The sequence below is a fragment of the Ochlerotatus camptorhynchus genome, unplaced genomic scaffold (genome assembly GCF_037179485.1).
Source record: "Ochlerotatus camptorhynchus isolate MF236.1 unplaced genomic scaffold, CSIRO-AGI_Acam_v1.1 ptg000052l, whole genome shotgun sequence".
Taxonomy (NCBI): Eukaryota; Metazoa; Arthropoda; class Insecta; order Diptera; family Culicidae; genus Ochlerotatus; species Ochlerotatus camptorhynchus.
This window is the reverse complement of record NW_027040542.1, coordinates 1,996,458-2,015,894: the sequence shown is the minus strand read 5'-3', so window position 1 is coordinate 2,015,894 and position 19,437 is coordinate 1,996,458. Positions and strand designations below refer to the sequence as shown.

At 36.9% G+C, this 19,437-nt stretch overlaps 1 protein-coding gene across 1 annotated transcript in view; it reads left to right on the top strand.

Annotated features, from left to right (window-relative positions):
- The window catches only part of LOC135717192 (ETV5-related protein Ets96B-like), a 33,753-nt gene extending 15,819 nt beyond the window's left edge, over positions 1–17,934 (top strand). Inside the window, exons 4-5 of the mRNA XM_065239149.1 lie at positions 11,540–11,674; positions 17,069–17,934. Coding sequence (XP_065095221.1) covers positions 11,540–11,674; positions 17,069–17,934 — 1,001 coding nt within the window. The remainder of the gene's footprint in view (positions 1–11,539; positions 11,675–17,068) is intronic.
- The last annotated feature ends 1,503 nt before the right edge of the window (positions 17,935–19,437 follow it).

Genomic DNA, 19,437 nt, shown 5'->3' with positions numbered 1-19,437 from the left:
GTCTGTATCGTTGGTTGCTTTATATGTTTGGATTCGCTGATCAGGAGTGACATTTTCGTTCTACAATTTATTGAAAAATGACATGGACGTTTTTTGAAAAAAAAACAAGATCCAAAATGGGCGATTTTTTGCAAAAATGTGAATGATTTCCCATAACACATAATTATGCTAATCTGAGAAGGTAGAGTTTTTTTTTCGATGGGACTGCTCATCTGATATACATTAAGGTGCAATTTACTTTGGAGCGACGTCCAAAAATTCAAACAAAGTTTTTTTCGACGCATCATTTCGAATTTAAAAAAAAAGCTTTATTATGCAATGGTTTTCGGTGTAGTGGTAAGCGTGATTACCTCTCACCCCAGCAGGCCTGGGTTCAATCTCAGTCGGCGCCGCCGGGATTTTCAGAGGCAAAATCTCTGATCACGTCTTCCTTCAGAAGGGAAGTAAAGCCGTTGGTCCCCGGTCTATGAGTTGATGGGTTGATAGGTAACGTCCAGGTGTAGGAGCTGCCTCCCTGGCGTCGGTAGCATTGGTACTCAGTACGGAAAACAAGATCGACGGAAACAAATCAAAGAAAAAAATGAAATTGTTTTACCGGAGACATCGTGTTTAAAGTGATAAGATATTTTATAGAAATTTATGTTTTGGGCCTATGTCACCCCCATAAGGTTTTTCATTGGTCTATTTTTTATTTTATTTTAATAAAATGAGATATCAATTTCAATCAATAATTTCCATGACAGTCATAATATATCATGGATGAATATATTCACATGCTTAAAATTGTTTTCCTTGGTAAAATGTGAATGCTGTCTGGTAATGTTCCGAAGGGCGCCTTACAGTCGATCCACATTGCCCGATGCGCGCCGTTTAGTCTTGTTCCATCGGATAATTATCGACACACAAATGGAGTGGGGTGGTCCTCTACGAGCATACCCAAGCAAACCAGCCTGCTAATTCACCTTTTTTGCAATATTAGGCTGATATACGGGTAATATAGGGCTTCCGAACTTTATATAAGCCATATCCAGCTTTTTACGCTCGAGGGCCATAGAATCATTTTTAAATTTCAATCACTCCGTTCTGACATATGACCATTACCATTATGGCAAAGACCAAGATGGCCATGATTGAGGAAAATTTATGCATTTTAACAGCGCAAGCAAACCAAATTTGAATTCCATTTTGGTTGAGTAGATTTCATACATAATTTCATTTCGATCATTATTAAGAAGTGTCCTAATTTCTCAGATAGCGAAAAATACCTGTAAAGTGTTGAGTGACCCAAAATATGGCCAGCAAAAAGTGAGCTTTCATAATTTTCCTAAAGTTCGAACGGCACGTGATGATATTTAAAGAGAACTGTCCATTGAAGCTGTAGGCATGAAAGGAAGAGACATTTTCAATGCTCAAATCGTCAATTTTTCAATTTTTTCATAATTTGTCAATTAAGTTCCAGTTTCAAGTAATATGGAATTAGTTGGGACGTTTATGGAATATTGAAACCCATATTAATCCATTTGAATTCATGTCTTAGGTATCCATTAAGATAAAAAAAAATACAATTCCATCTGTAGATTGATTCTCCCGGAGTGCAAAGGTGAATATGTTTTAGAAATGACCTTGCTTTATATATTATATGCTTAAACGGTGGTTAAAAACAACAGATTTTTTTTATTAAGGCTGTGTTCCATTTGGTAAACTTTCACTTTTGCAGATGGAACAATTTCTAATGAACGTATTACTGACAGACCAGGAATCAATTTTAACAAACGCCTTCATGAAAATCGGACCATCAGCAACAGAGGGATTTTCGAACATAATAATTTATTTCCGAAATGTCAAATTTAAGTGAAAATTTACCAAATGGAACGTAGCCTATCCAGCTTTCCATGCTCGGTAATGGCGGCCTGTTTATATGAATAAATGTATCCTTCACTGTGCTTTTTGACACTAACTGGAGGGCGTATGTTGTTCCATTTTCTTCTGTTCCTGGGAGAGGGAAAGGGAGGGGTCAACATTCGAACATCCAGATAGTGTCAAAAAGCACAGTGAAGGATACATTTATTCATATAAACAGGCCGCCATTACCGAGCATGGAAAGCTGGATATATTTGAAAGTACATAGATATTCAAACTTAGAATCGAAGTATGCTTTGGCTGCAAGTGGACATGTTTATTTTTAACTGTCATTTTTTTCGCTCGCTTCTCTAAATTTTAAAAATATTCCTAATTATTTTGTAAAAAATACCCCAAACAATGTGAAAGTATGCAAGGATAATGACCATGTGCCGTGAACATCCTTATGGTGACCGAATCGTGTGCTCCGCCCATGTGTTGTATAGCATGGCTTATCACAGAGCTTGAGCTTGAGCCGAAGCCTTGATATTCTTGAACCGTAGGATTTGTAGTGATAGATTCTGTACCCGGTAGCCAGTTTGTAGCCAACCACTTAAGATGACAAACACTAAAATTTGTAAATTTACCCAGGCGCAGGTGCAAAATCATTTCAACTAGGAGTTTCACGGACTGACACATTAAGATTTCAAGTTTTCTGGTGTCACATTCAAAATGGTTTGTTGGTAAACATTGGAGACCTCCTGATGAATGTGGGCGTCTTAGTGGAATAGCTGTATAAAGAGAGAGAGAAAGATTAGTAATTTCCATTTAATTCCACTACCTTATTTGCTTATCCTTGACAGATACGCGTATTTGGTCTACAATGTGCAGATTTCTTGAGTGTCTTCTAGTCGAGTATTAGTACAAGACACTGAAGAAGTCTGCACATTGTTGACGAAATACGCGTATCTGTTAAGGATAAGTAAATAAGGTAGTGGAATTAAATGGAAATTACTAATGTTTCTCTCTCTCTCTCCCTCTTTATTGGAGACCTTCCATTATACTATATTGTTTATCAGCAATTCCATGGAAAAAGTTATAGTGAGTCTCAGAATTTCGTGAAAATTAGTTTGGTTCTTTCTTATCAAAAAATATTAAACTCGTATTTTTTATTCCACCATAAGGGGAACCGTTTCCACCATTTTTTGAAATTTTAGAAAAGTATACGAGGGGGAAGGTAGGATATGCAATGTCTAAAAATTTGTCTACGTGGTTTATGAACTTAATGTTGCACCCAGCTTGTAATACCCCGTTCACATTACAGCCTATATCATGTAATATATATGGGTCATTCCGCGCCAAGTGGTCACAAAAAATTGCAAAAGTGAAATTGACCTCTTCTGATTTGGACCAAATTTGGAGGGAATGTTCATTTAAGTTCGAATTCTAAAATTCCAAAGTTGTATGCTGATCGTAGCACCCCTCGATCAAGGGGCACATTTTTCATTTTTCATTATTTTTTAGAAACCACTACTTTCTTTTGTTCATATCTCCGGAACAAATAAAGCTACAAATTGCATTAGGTATTGTTTTAATAAGGAAATTAGACAAATAATGTAAATCTGTAACTTTTGTTTCTGTACAGTGTTGCCAAATATTTTTTATTTTAGTTTGAAAACTTTAAATGCATTTTTCTCATAATACATGTCGTTTAATTTTCATTTTAAGGACACCATCGTGTTCTTCATCCTTTTTTACATAAGAAACACTTAACGACAAAAAGTAATTTGCGTAGTTCCTGAGATATTGCATTTTGAATGAACGAAAGTCATAAATTATGAGGGTTATTTTTATAACGTTTCCTCGTAATAAGATTCATTCTCATGACTTACTTTGTTAAATAATACTTGATGGAAACAAAATAGGTATGATAAAACCAATAATAGTTTTTATGCAGTGTTGACAAATTTAAATATTATTTAGTGGCTGAAAACTTTACACTAGTAATAATCTAAACGAATTGCATTATAAATTAAGACATTCCAATAAAATGTTGTATCGAACACTGATCGATTTGTTTCTTACATTTTATTATAACAATGTAAAACATAAATTACAATTTACTCATTTTTTTTTCTCAAGGTTAGCACTTCGTGATGATTTCTTCCCATTATTATTCGAATCCACTTGCTTTGCACGTTTCATTGCCACAACTCTAAAAGCTGAACCAGTTGTGGCACCTGAAACAGTTTTCATAATAATGGTATCAATACCAGAAGGAGCTGCTGCATTTATTTAACGAATACTGGGAATAGATGCAGCTGATGCAAAACGGTGGAACAGTATTTGTTTTTCTTCGGAACAGATCTCAGATGACACAAATCTAACGTTTGTATTGCAATTCTTCATTGCCCAGTCATAGAGCTCCTTTGGCGTGTGAATAGTGGCTCCTTGTAAACTAGCTCGCGTTTCCAATCTCTTCAAACTTCATCCCAATCCGTCGCTTGGTCCTTTGCCATGTGCCGTAACAAAGTAGTGCCACTGAGTGGGCACCCCAAATTTGCTTTCGTGGAAAACCAGGGTACCGCACCATCGGAGAAGTACGAGATTTTGGACAACTGTGATACCTAGGATTTGAGATACTATTTGAAATGGCGCTGGAAAGCATGAAATGTTGTTGTGCTGTGGTCTAGAGTATCGGACATTATGACGCAGTTCAATGGTACAACTTTATTCTGGTGTACAGTGTAGGCATCAAAAGTGTGAACGGTTGCCAGCAAATTATTACAATGAATTCCCTGTACACTTTAAAAAACAAAAGAATAGTTTTCAGAGAAATCTGCCACTACAACGACTTCACCTTCACGTAAGCTATGACAAGTGAATTTGAAAAACTCGGATTGTTTCGCTACAATATAGACGTGCTTTCGTACGGCTGGGATTGAAATGAATAATTCAAGATGAATTTTACCTGCAGATGGCTGGTCATTATCCATGTTTTTTTTTAACCGCCAGATGACATTGCACGCATACTTTCCGACCTTCGATAATTTTTGGCAAAGTTCTTATTGTACTCGTCATGAAACCGTGCAGAAATTGGTTTCAAACTCTTGCGACGAATAACTGTATGCAGATTCAATGGGTTGCAGCACTGTCGTTGCATTGTCGCATACAGGTCTCCATATTGCTTAGCATGGCCATCACAAACACTTTTCAGTTCCGTAACACCAGGACGAAGATTGTAATTGTGTTCCACTGTTCGGGACCTAACACCACTGCGACCAGTAATTTGATCTATTGTAGTATTTCCCATGTCCTTAGTTTAGTGCATGTCGCATTACTCCGTCACTATTGAGAAATTATGAAGTATTTGATTTTTTTTTACAGTTGTCATTCTTGCATTTATCTCAAGGATCCGACTCTAATTGAAAGGTCCCGCTATTTATACCCTTCGGAGTGTTGAAACACCCTCCAAAGGCACGCCCCTTTGTGAGTCAAAATTGGATTCCTTAGCAACAAAATTAAGGAATGACACCGATATTGACCATGCATCAGAACCCTAGTCTTAAGCACTTCAAATTATGGAACAACGAATATAAGATTAGGAATCACATAGATGAAGACTAATTAACCCCCTTTTTCCTTGTTTTTCAAGATAATCCTCGGTGGACAAAGTCGAGTCTTATCACTATCAACAAGGCATAAAAAGTAACAAGGACTAGATGTGTTCCTTTGATTACTGAAAAATCCTGTTCCCCTAGTTTGAAGTAGTCAGGACTAGGAATCGGTGGTAGATCTTACATCCCTTATCGTACCACGAAAAGGTGATCCACCCACGTTACGGGGGGTAATTGTGTTTCTTGTGTGTTTTAGGGTGTCGGAAGGTGTTTCTGCATGTCGACCTAGCTGTCAAAACGTTTATTGAAAATTAATGCTTACTGGCTAGCATTACATCCACTTTTGTTTATAATCAGAATTCTTTTTTTTTTTGCTCTCCAAAAATTTACCAATTTAATCATGCACAGTGAAAGCACGGAATTTAAGAAATAATGCACACGTCTATGCAAGCAACTTACAGGAATTCAAATTCGCATCCCTGATCGTCATCCGCAACACCTATCTAAAAGAATGTGCTGTGTATGTATGTCTGGAGTTCCACTCCGATCTCAAAAAGTACTCCCTCAGCCGTCGCATTCTTATGTCATGATGCTTGACATCTTGGCTCAAACCAGTAAAGTCTTCTCGAATCCATCCCAATCGAATTCCAGTCGCAATCAAGCCCAGATAACCAAACCGAGCACGCCCCTTGCTAAGCAATCTCTGGATCTAAATTTCGCAAAAAAAAAAACGAACCTATTTGCAAGTGGCAGTTAGTAGGATGGATCTCTCTGATTTGGTATTGTGTATATGAAATCCACGATGAAAGAGCATCAAACACATTAGAAAGAATTATCTGTCTTCAGCTATCGATCAATAATTGATATGATAATTATTATCCGCTTCATTAATATACAATTACATATATTCTAGCTCGTTAGAGGTTGAAATTGTCTGTTTTTCAATGTTGAGCTTGATATTGAATCTTCTTTTCTAATTGCGGGGGTGAGGGCTACTTCGGTGTCCCGATCAGTTTTTTTTGTGGTATCCTACCGATTTCTGGAGGTCCCTCCTAAAGAAAAAAAAAATCAACAAAAACGAAAAAGGGCATCAAATGAATGGCAGTGCTGCCAGAAAAGATTGAAAAATTGGTTCTCATGGTGGTTGAAGGGTGTTTGAGTGTGTTGAAGAGTGTCGAAGAGTGTCGAAGAGTGTTTTTGATGTGTTTAACACAAGGTGGCAAAGTGGCTTACCCCCTGAATAGAACACACCATTTTCCACTCGGTATCTGCAAACTTCTAATGTACTAGACAGATGCGCCAGAGATGCTTAAAACATTAACGCCTAATATATGAAAAAAAAATGTAATATTTTATACGTTAATAGATGACATCTTCAAAGACATCTATTTGATCTCGAAATTCTGGATCGTATGCAAAACATGAGCAAATTACAGTTTTGTCCTATATTTCACATTTTTGTCTTGTTTTATGGCTGACCATAAATAGTTATTTTGGCGTTCTTGTACCAAAAAATATAGATTTAGGTCCGTTGTGTACTTACCTTCTGAAAACTTTTAAAATAATAGGTTTGGATATTAATTCCATTGCTTTAGAAAATGCATCAGAAAAATAAAAAAACACTTTTCTTTAATTTGTTTTCCGAAAATGTTACATTGCGTTGAACTTTGTTTTAGATAGTCTATCTCATGTAAAAATGCTGTGGGACACGATGGGGCATCAAACCAAATATTTAGATGCATCAACTTAAAAAAATCACGTTTAAAGTTTTTAGTTGCTAAATAATATTTAAATTTGGCAACACTGTTCTTGGTAATGTAATCGATTTTTTTTTCTGTAAATATTATTTCACACAATAAGTCATGAGAATGAATCCACTTACTAAGAGGAAATGAAAAAAAAATTAAAAAAAAGTTTTACCCTCATAATTTATGACTTTTGTTCATTCAAAATGCAATATCTCAGGAACTACGCAAATTACTTTTTGTCGTTAAGTGTTTCTTATGTAAAAAAGGATGAAGAACACGATGGTGTCCTTAAAATGAAAATTAAACGACATGTATTATGAGAAAACTGCATTTAAAGTTTTCAAACAAAAATAAAAAAAATTTGGCAACACTGTACAGAAACAGAAGTTACAGATTTAGATTTCTTGTCTAATTTCCTTATTGAAACAGTACCTAATGCAATTTGTAGCTTTATTTGTTCCGGAGATATGAACAAAAGAAAGTAGTGCTTTTCAAAGAATCACGAAAATTGTAAAATGCGCCCCTTGACCGAGGGGTGCTCCGATTAGCATAAAACTTTGGATTTTTAAAATTTGAACTTAAATGAACATTCCCTCCAAATTTGGTCCAAATAGGAAGAGGTCAATTTCATGTGCTGTGTACACTTGGCGCGGAATGACCCATATACAATGGATTTCCACTGAAAACTAGATGTATGAGTGCATGCAATGTCTTGCAATGACAGCGTATGATATACGTGATATACGCTGTAATGTGAACGGGGTATAAGTTACTCATAGATTTCGTTAGTTACAGCTGCTGTGACTCGATAGAGACGCATTGTGAACTGCCTTGCGTCTTCATCGTTTCCATACATGTGTGGTGTATATATTGCGGAACAATGATTTTTCGGAATTGGTTGGAAATGCTATCCATCATGAAGTTTTAGTGTGATAATTTATTAGCTAGAGAATGGTCTTAGAAGAGGGTAGGTAGATAGTTCCGTTATAGTAAGGCAGTATGAAAATTGAATGGAAATTTAAAATGAGCGAAGGGCTATTAATGCGACAGTACAAAGTCAAACGGACACTTCTTTGCCTAACCCGTACGATGTACGCGGAGATTTGAAGCATGTCTTCAAATCTACAGGCAAAAAAGTGTGCGCCCGCCTTTTCTCATATACTGTTGGCTGTGGAATAGTTCTAACTGTTTATTTTTTTTTTTATTTTTAACAAATTGTATCTTCGAAATGACTCCTCTGACATAGCTATTTTTTAATATGTTATGTAAAATTTAATGATCTTTCAATTAAATATATTAAAATAAGAAGTTGTTGAAAATCAAGAAAAAGCATTTGTTACGTATTTTCTTCATACAAAAGCTAATATTTCTGAACGTTTCGTAATTTCCGGAGAACTTCGAGATTAGGGCGTAATTGTTTTTGTAAACAAACACGTTCTTTGACGAATTAAAGCTCAATCTCAAAAACTAATAACACAAACAGGTAGAAGAGTGGTTCCTCTACCATTCGGTATAGTTTGTTCGCGAGATTGTACTTTTATTCGTGTGAAATCGGTGATTGAAGTGTTTGTTTACAAAAGCAATTACGCCCAAATATCAAAGCTCTCCGGATTTTCTTAAAAATACATTAAAAAATCAGTCAAGAATTTTTGAAAAAAAAATCGGAGCACCCTAACATGGAAATGGTCACCCTAATGGCGGAATAAAAAATACGAGTCTAATATTTTTCAATAAGAAAGATCTATACCACTTTTCACGAAATTCTGAGATACACTTTAACTTTTTTCTATGGAATATATATGAAATGATATACCATAAAGTACATCTATATACATAAAAACGAATTTATGTCCGTCTGTCTGATCCTTATAGACTCGGAAACTACTGAACCGATCGGCGTGAAAATTTGTATGCAGGGGTTTTTGGGGCCGGGAAAGGTTCTTATGATAGTTCGAGACCCCTCCCCCTTCTATAAGGCGCATAAACTCAAGCTAATATTGATTTCCGAGCAAGGCCACCATGTAGATTCACGAAATGCATCGATGTTTGAATATCAAGCATTTTTGCGGTAAATGCATCGCAGTAGGCCTTCCCGCTTTGATGTTTGCGTCATATCTCAGATATGCTGCAAACATCGATGATGGCAGGAAAAATGATAAGGCGTTATCCAACCTAATCATTTTCTAGGATGCTTTCTCGTACTGGCTGCATTTGTATTAGATTAGATTAGATTAGAAAGTACATAAACCTATATTCAGACTTTAAGTGCATTTGGCGCAAACTTATGATTCAAACTTCAATTTAGAAATAATGCATTTTATGAAATAAAGGAACCACCCTAGTAAATAATCATGTAACGTAATGAATGCTAATGATGGTTAAGCGTACAACTAGTATTCACATTATTGCTGTACATAAATAATGGTTATCCTTGCATTTAATAAGTAAAACAAAAAAATTCCAACGATTCCAGCATTTTCGAAGTATTTATTATCCAATTAACAAGTATTTCACAAGGTATTCTAGTGATGAATGCAAATAGCGTATCATTGTCACTCTTATAGAGAGGAGAGAGTATTCAGTTTTCTGTAGTATTTTGAGGTGCAGTGGAATCTTAAGCTTTTGCGTGTATTATGAAAAAGACCACCCAAATGAAAATTAGGCGTACCACCCTAATGAAGCATTACGTATTAGATGCCCCCTCTCCCTCCCCCATTGGATGATTTTCAAAAAACTCAAACTTTGACGAGTTTGCGCCACCCCCCTAATTCGACGGTCACTTTTTCCCATACATTCATTGGTACCCTAATGTATATTGCCTCTAGAATATATTTACTACTTGGCAAACTATTTTTTTTCCGTCGATCTTGTTTTCCGTGCTTCCAATGCTACCGACGCCAGGGAGGCAGCTCCCACACCTGGACCCTACCTATCGACCCATCAACTCATGAACCGGGGACCAACGGATTTACTTCCCTTCCCCCGAAGGAAGGCGTGATCAGCTATGTTATGCCTCAGAACATCCCGGCGGCGCCGACTGGGATTGAACCCAGGCCTGCTGGGGTGAGAGAACTTGGCAAACTATGATGTCTAACAATGTAACACATTATATATTAATGCATAATTAGAATATTAGATAAGCATTATACCACGGATACACTTGAATGACTAACTATGACCACAGACAAACAGACATAACACATTGAATATTTCTCACTGTAAAACATCGTCGCTACAACATTACCGCCATCTGTTGAATACACAGTGGTGGGTAGTACGCTGAACAGATGGCGGTAGTGTGTAAACGTCAAACGCAAGGGAATTGACTATGCGCGCCACAGGTGGCGGTACTACCAACTACGATACTTTTAAATTGACCGTTAAATGCTTGTTCAATCAACAACTTGCGAGTTTTATGTCTGTTTGTCTGTGCTATGACCATGAGCATTATTTTTATAATAAATTATGAGAACAGCCATGGTCACACTTGTATAATTTGTGTATAGTTGTTGTATAGTGCATTGGATCCGCAAATAAAATTCATTTTTTTTTTTGTAAGACGAGAAACATTTTTTTACAATATTTTTCCGATTTAAGTAAAGATCCACATGATTATTCAACAGTTTGATTTATGTCAATAATCTTAAAATTCCCCGCGCACATCCAAATGATTAAAGAATTTATGATCTTAACGTTTTTCCACGTCGTTCTTACGTGTGTCCGTGTGCATAAAATAATAGCACGAAAAAGTTAATAAAACAGCTATCAACGCAGAGGTAAAATATTTACCCTTGCCATGTATTTTCCCAGTTTTCCCGGATAAAGTAAATATTTGCCCGACTACGTTTGTGCGTACAGTGCAAGCCACTGCCAGAGATACATCGAAGCCATCGGCTGGCTGACTAACGGACGACTACTGATGGCATTATGGAAGCGTCGATACAAAAAACCAATATTTATATAAAACATTAACGTTTCCATCAAGCTCGATGCCTCCCGGGCGTAATAATGTAAAATTAAACTGTGCTGAAATACCGAGAAACAGGATTTTATTCATGTGGGAGGATCTCCCATTGAATCCGCATTTGCTTGTGCAAAATTGATAAAGCAAACGAAAATATCCAATATGCTGCCATAGGTTACTTTAATATGCCTACTCCACAGGAGGCATACTCTGATGACAGATTTCTTCAAAAGAAAAGACGCACATTTACCATTCTCCAAAAAACTCCCGTCATCGTTTAAAAATTGAAATAGGAAGTTTAATCTTCTCAACCAGCGTAAAATCTGACTTCTTACCAAACCATCTTTTCTTCAAAAATTTCTCATTTCCAGGTAAAACCCTCAGAAACGAACGCTCGGCATTCTTCGATTTCGCGACAACCCCTTCGACGCACCCGGTAGCGGCCGCCGCCTACTGCTATCGGCTGTCAACTCCACCCCAGCTAGTGAAACGCGAACCAAGCGACGGTAAGCTCAAGAAAAGTAAACATTGCGCGATTTTTTTCCCTTCTTTTCCACCGGAAACGCACCACAAAATTGACTTCCAAATTGCAAAGCCGAAAAATTCCCACACTCGCCACGCTACACACATTGAATAATCTCGAATCAAAATTGCCGCATAATTTAATTTTACACCCTCTGGGAAAAAGTGAACAAGCAAAGAACATCCTGCATCAATTTTCATCCGAACCGACGGAACATTTCACCTACCTTCTGCCTACCACTAGGCTTCCGTTCTCGCGTAAAGAAATATGTTTCTTTTCTTTGCTGGCACAATCGAATCGAAGCATGGCCTCCTACCACTTGTTGTTCGATGCTACCACTTGTCACTCCCGTATTTGTTGGCTTTTGTGGTGAAATCCTATACACTCGTGTCCCCTTGTTTATTTTTGTGCTACGGGGAAAATCTACTCCCCCACAAATGGATCCTCCGAAAATGACAAATTCAATTTCGTTTAATGAAAATAAAATTGTCACCGTTGATGCCGTCGGGATAGAATCTCGGTGGGTGCGGGGCATCGGTTTTTTTTTCCCGGGAGGTGTCGTAACCTCTTCACGAGCGCTAAAGAATTAATATTCATCTTTCGTTCAGCAAGCGGTTTTACATATTCCATCGAAACGAAAGTCGCGTTTTATATTTTATTTTTTTCAATATCACTGACAGTTTCTGATCTGATTGACGGTGGATTAGCGGGTATTGAAAAACAACAATCGAACACTTAATGGAATATTATGAAGCATTTATTTTAGAAACCGCCTAAGTCCATTTGGTAAAAAAAGCTGAAAAACAGCCAAAACCCAAACCAAGGTCCTACCCTAATAAAAATTGTATGGTTAATTTGCTTAACGACGTGTTCTGGGTATCATCCAAACCATTTGTGGAATAGTTCAATGATTTGGGTTATCGTTCGTTTATGGTTATTTTTTATTAGGGTATGTGGATGCTTTACAAATTTTCTGATATTTGCAGAAGCGAATCCAAAAACTGCAAAAGCAAGTCGTTGGGATAAAATGTGACTTATGTGGTTTCTCAAATAAATGATTCATATTTTGTTCAGCTATCATTGATTGCACTTCTTGTTATGCTGAGGACGACATTCATTGAATCATTTTTCAACTTTTAAATAACCTCAACCAAGGTGAGCCATCGTCATTATCAATTCAACAGAAAGGTCAAACCCTTTTTCACTCTTAAATAGATACACAACTCTCCCGCACAAAACATTTGAAGCCCCTAGAACAAGATTTTCATTAGTATTATCACCCCTCTCCCAAGCAAACAACCCTGCGTAACCGAAGAGTATCATCGCCCTAATGATTATAGCCATATCATAAATGATGAACAACCAAAATATTCTAGGCATTAGCAGGTCAGCGTATCATAGCAAAAGGGGTTAAAAATCACCCCCGCCTGCTGTGATGCTGGCAGAAAATGATACAAAAAACGAGCAACGGAGTGACGGATTAAGGGAATTCCAGTGCTCACTTAGATTAGGAAAACAATAGTCTATAGACACAGGGCAATGATGGGAGTGGTAGGGTGGATAGCCGAAACCGACCGTGAAATGAGGAACTAATTGTTCGTACTTAATAATTGATATAAATGAAATGATGCTTTTAATTACGATTTCGCAGGTAGTTCGTTTAATGCTGGTGGAAAGGGACCTGCAATTTAGATGGGGTGAATGTAAGCTCGGTCTGTTGCCATTCAAAATCTATTTAGGGTTACGGTATGTAATGTGGGTCTAGTCCTTTCATTCGGCCTATCACGCAAATAAATAATTAATTAAGGAATATTACACAAAAAATAAGGAAAATATTGATCACTGATGATTGATAAATGTGTACCACACACAAATCAATTTATATCACAACATTTCAATACATTTTCAGCTCTCGTAAGTAATAAAACTGGTTGAGAATATCACTCTGTTCGGAGTTTTTAGCCGCCATGACTTCTAAGGTTAAGATGGGAAGGTTGCACTGACGATCATCAAATGGCCTGATTATGGCATTTATTGAATGGAATTACCTGATAATACACACTAGACGTAAAACTCACAGTTACTGTTTGAATATTTTATGTTTATTTTAATTGTTTAACAACGTTTTCACAAGTAAATCATGGACCCAACTTTAGGGACACATTTCTTTTCTATGTTCCTAACTTTGGCCCATGAAATTCATTTGACAGCATATAGCAATAAGAGTAACGTCAACAATGTGGTTTGCATTTGGATGATAAGGAACGAACAGGAAGGGAGATTTTTTCTGCCAAATCTGTATAATGAACATCACAATGTTTTGATTTAGATATTCTGCGGTCGAAAGACGATAAGCGAAATTTTTAATTTTTAATTTTTAACTTGAGTGATTTAATGTAGTTTTCGTAAAATTTTCTCTAAGAAATGTTTTGAGGAATGAAGAGTATTAAGTTAACAGTGATAGTGATAAAAAAAAATACATAAGAAAACGTTACCAAGAGCGTTTTTTTTGAGAATCAAACAGGATAGGACGAAGTTGCATCCATAAATAGACCCAATTTGGGGACAATAGACCGATATTACATACATTTCCCTGGTGAGTTTTTGTCTTAAAAAAAGTAAGTTTTTCAACTTTTTGCGGTTCCTGATAGCAAACGACATGATAAGCATATCTAAGCATACCATTTAGCAGTAGAATATCGTTTGCAGGTAAATTAATTGATGAGTTATGATTAAAAACGTAATCTATGGCTGCATATTAGACCGAGGTTAGGGACGTATACCCTATAAAAGATTTTTATAAATCAAATTCATTGACGGATCTATAAGCAGGCTTATCGGCTATCTTAAGGTTGATTCTTAGCGAACTTGTAAACTTAATTAATTTTATGTTTTAGAAGCTCAGATACAGATTTTCTAAAAAAAAACTTTAAATAACTCTTGATTTTCTGGAAACGACACAGTAATGTTAAGCATAAATTATAATCCACCTAACCACTTCAAAAAAGTAGGCTGTGGAGTTTTGACGTCTTAAGAAGAGTTGTTTATTTTATCAAGATAAACAACTTTGCCAAAGTCGTCAATCTTCAAAATGCCATTTCAATGCATTAAAAAAAGTTATAGAAAAAAGTATGTTCCACTGAAATGAAGAAATCTCAAAAACATCAAAATATACCTCTATCAAATTTTTGTTTATCGATTATTGGCTTAATGTTTTTTTGAAAAGGTTAGGATGCGATTTTTTGCGCTTTGGGAGGTAGCAAAGCTAAAAAATTGCGGTTTTTTCATTTTTTCAACAATATCTTTAAAATTTTAAGCTTAAACCAGTATGTTTCTTCACAAAAGTAATTTATTTAATGCATTTGCATTAAAGAAAAATATAACATTATATTGCTGTAAGCAAAAAAACCGAAACAGAAAGAAAAAAAAACATATTTTAGACATTTTTTCTTTAACTCCATGTAACTCGGAACCAGTAGGCTGTGGAAATTTTACGTTTTCAAAAGAGTTGTTTATTTTGTCAAGATAAACAAGTTTGCTAAAGACATCAAGTCTCCAAAACGTCAGAGAAAGAAGTTAGATTGTGGCGTCATCTTTGCGGAAGAGTTTTGAACTATTTGCTTTTGTCAATAGATGGTCCTTATTACGATGAGAAACTTTGCCGAAGACGGCAAGTCTCGAAAATGCTTCATTTCGGAGTTATTAATATTGCTCCGCTAGATTGCATTCCTGGCCCAGTGTGCAATGGTCTCCAAGAATAATGTTCGGCTGACCTATTTTAAATAAAACGTTTGTAAATATGAAGCTCATATAAGATAATTGTTATCGATTGCTTATGTGGTTTAATGGGTGACAGATCAAAAGTCCAAATTAATGCTATAGATTTTTTAACTTATAATTCATAAACATGAGTTTTTTTTTCCACGAGCTGGGAATTATTATAGATATGAAATAACAAAAAAGTCCTTGAAAGGAAACTACTAAAAATTTTGAAATTTGAAACATTTAAAAAAAAATCTAAATGATTGACTTATGTTTTCAACCGTGAAACCTGAGAAAATTTTAATATCTAGAACAAGGACAAAAATAGTGGTTTTCCGCAACAAATGTAATAGGTTTGCAACTTTATCGAGACTTTTGTCACATTCTAATTCATTAACGATTGTTTATAGTAAATCAATGTGTTTTAGACATTTGTGACATGGGTTTGAGACACGACTCAAACTTTTGTTCCGCTGACTCAACATTTCACCCCACTATAGGCAATTCCAGCTTCCTGATGACATATCAAAAGTCTTATACTCCTAAAACCATCTTCAAGAATAACACAATCATGTCCTGAAATAAAATTACCCCTTCACTATTCACCCCCAAAGTTGGTACAAACTTTTTCCTATAATTCATCGTAAACATCATAAATTGTTGTGCTCTAAAAGACCTTGTAAACAAGTGCCAAAACATGGAGCAACATTTTGGACACGCTTCGAAAACCTCAAAACAAACTTTGACTCACTTTTCTTTTCTAAAATTTGACAGAGCCGATTCAAAAACATTTACCCGATAGTCCGACCACGATATTGTATTAGCTAAAAGAGGGCGAACTGTAGACGGTTCCCAAAAAATCTCTCCAATCAAGTGAATTTTAAGGAAATGCTTTTTTATACGAATCCAAAATACCTACCAGAAAAAAATATAGCATTGCAACTGACTACAGCAGTATTACATTAATGTAGCCGTCCTCAAAAAAAACCCGACGCTGGATGCCTCGTTTCACTGAATAAGAAAAGTATCCAAAAACTCACCTGTGTTCTTCCAAAGTACCTTCATTGCTCCGTTTTATGATTAGCTGGTCGGAAAAAGGGGACGATTAAATTTTCATACGCATTGTTTCGCTGCTTTTGGCCTTTTTCGGAAAATTCCCGCTGGGATTTGGCCCTCTCCCCGTTTCGTTTTTCGTGTTGTTGGTTGCTCTTTAATATCTACTCATGGCCAACTGCTTCTGTTACTGTCAGAGTGAGTAACAATGTGCTAAATGTTGTATACCCTGACTCATTCACTCCGAGAATTCAGGGGAGACGGCGAAATCCGATTATGTATTACAGGGTCGTGGGATCCATCAAAGTATAGACTGTGATTTCTACTCTAACAGCAGCTCGACGATGAATTTGCACATGTTGTTGGCTTGCGAATGAATAATACACCTCAAATTAGCGACATTAATTATGCAGGCAAAAGAGCATACTTTAGGATATTTGTGTAGCTGATGAAATATTCATTTCATCAACCGTCTCACAGTTGGATTTGTTAGAAAACTGTTTGAAGAGTCTATTCAGAATGTTATGGTTGATAGCCTTTTTTTCATCAATTTTTCTTCCAGTAACAGCATGGCACACCTACTCAGAGCGCATGTTCACCGACCCATTGTACACCTCTCTGAAACTCCAAAGCCAGCAGTCCTCATCGCCTCAGTTAGCGCAGCACTCAATCTTCCCGGATTCCACGTCCCATCTGTCTTCGACCCTGGATCACGCGCCTTGTCTCCCTGCTGCTCACTCTGCCGACACCGCTGAAAGCTTCCTACACCAGGGATACGCTTACCGACAACCGTCCGATATTGTTACCTCATCCGAGCCGGACTACTGCTCCACGGCCGGTGGATCCTCTGCCCTAACGAGTATAACCACGACAAACCCATCCCCGTTGAACTCCCTACCCGGACCTAACGGACCGCTTCACCAACGTCGAGGGTCTCTTCAGCTGTGGCAGTTTCTCGTGGCCCTCCTGGATGAACCTGCGTCCAGTGCCGGTTGCATTGCCTGGACCGGACGTGGAATGGAATTCAAACTAGTCGAACCAGAAGAGGTTGCCCGCCGATGGGGTATCCAGAAGAACCGTCCCGCCATGAACTACGACAAGCTATCCCGAAGTCTACGATATTACTACGAAAAAGGAATCATGCAGAAGGTCGCCGGTGAGCGGTACGTCTACAAATTTGTCTGCGACCCGGAAGCTCTCTTCAACATGGCGTACGGAACGACCACTGCCAGTGGAACAGGCTGCGGGTCAACACTGGACGGGTCGCTACATTCACACCACCACCATCACCATCATCAACAACAGCAAGGAAGTTCCTCGTCGCCAAATTGCCAGGGTGGACAATCCGCACTTGGAGACGGAGGTGATGAAGCGGAACGTGGCTCATACTTTACAACCGGCTCATCAACGTACAATCACGGAAACTGAGAAGCGAATGCGAAGAAGAGATGGTTATACATATAGGTAGTTGAGAGGCGGAAGGCGAAGAAGCGTTGCGTTGTTGGTGAAATGTAGGGTTTTTCTCCGGAAAGTTACTCAACAAGGATTATTATATGATATTTTGAAGAATAATAAAAAATAAAAGCAATAAAGTAATGAACTATATGTATAGCAAATGATGTTTAAAAACAAACATGGTGATTTTTGATTAGCTGCGTAATTTTGTCTCTTGAAAGAAAAATTAGAGTTGAAAAGAAATTGAAGTGTAATATTTTAAACCTTTATAAGGCCGCGGAAACTAAGGAAAGGAATCAGCTTATACTACAACTTAAAGTTCACATGGTTCACATATATTCTTCTTCTATGAAGAAAGCTAATTGTAATCTCCATATCGGAAATTATTCCACTAGCCCATTTCAGAATGTTTGGTAATTCACGTAATCCATTTCGAGGTTACTTTCGCATACAGTAAGCCCCGCATGTCTGCAATACTATCATCAAATGAATGATGGTTACACATTACAATCCAATGAATTTTGGTATTTTTACGATACTGTATATGATGACGATACGCATAGTGAATACCCCTAATCTTTCTGAGCCCGGTGCGTAGTTAGTTGTTGATCAAAATGAGCATGAAAACATTGTGTATGTAGGAATGGTCTCACCATGCTAGACAATATGATGACAATTAGCTGCTTAAAGACGTCTGGTTCCTTTTAGCAGTGTGAGCCAACAATTCACGGAACTGCTTTGAGCTGTGCCTGGAGTCAGTTTCAATTTCTTTGTCAGATTCAACTGATTTTAATGAGCGCTGCTTGACCGTTTTCAACAAACCGCACACTTAACACCAATTAAAACTACCCGTAACACGAAAAAGCGGAGCAAAGTTTCAAAAAATAGACGAGAGAAAAAACAAATTTTGTTTTTTACTTCGACCACAGCATACTTCGATCTTTGAGCTGTAACTTTTCTGAGTGTGGCTCAACATTTATGACAACTTGGCTGCTGGATCCTGGATGATCAAAAATATTCAAACTCATTCACAGTGAATGATTCACTACAGGTTTGGGCCTAAACTGGATAAGTCTGTATGAAGTTTGAAAAATGTTAGTGAAACGCCTGTACAATGAACCAAATTAGCTGAAATGTTTCTCATTTGGAGTGAAAACACCTGGCTTAAATTGAACTGAAATACGTTTAGTACGATAAAACTAACAACTTTGATTTTTTCAGGTTATATGGAATACTTTAAACAGAAATCACATTTTTTGGATTAGAAAATTTTAAAAGCATGCTATAATAAAGTGCTTCATTGAGAAAAAAAATGTGTTTGCAATCATTGCAACTACCTACCAGCTTGAATCATAAGCTCATTTGCATGCTAAAATAAATAAGTTGTTTTGTTTTTGCAATCATTGCAGCCGCCCTTTACTTTAAGTCATAGCCCCAAAATATGAGCCTTTGCAAAAAAAAATGTAAAGATTAAGC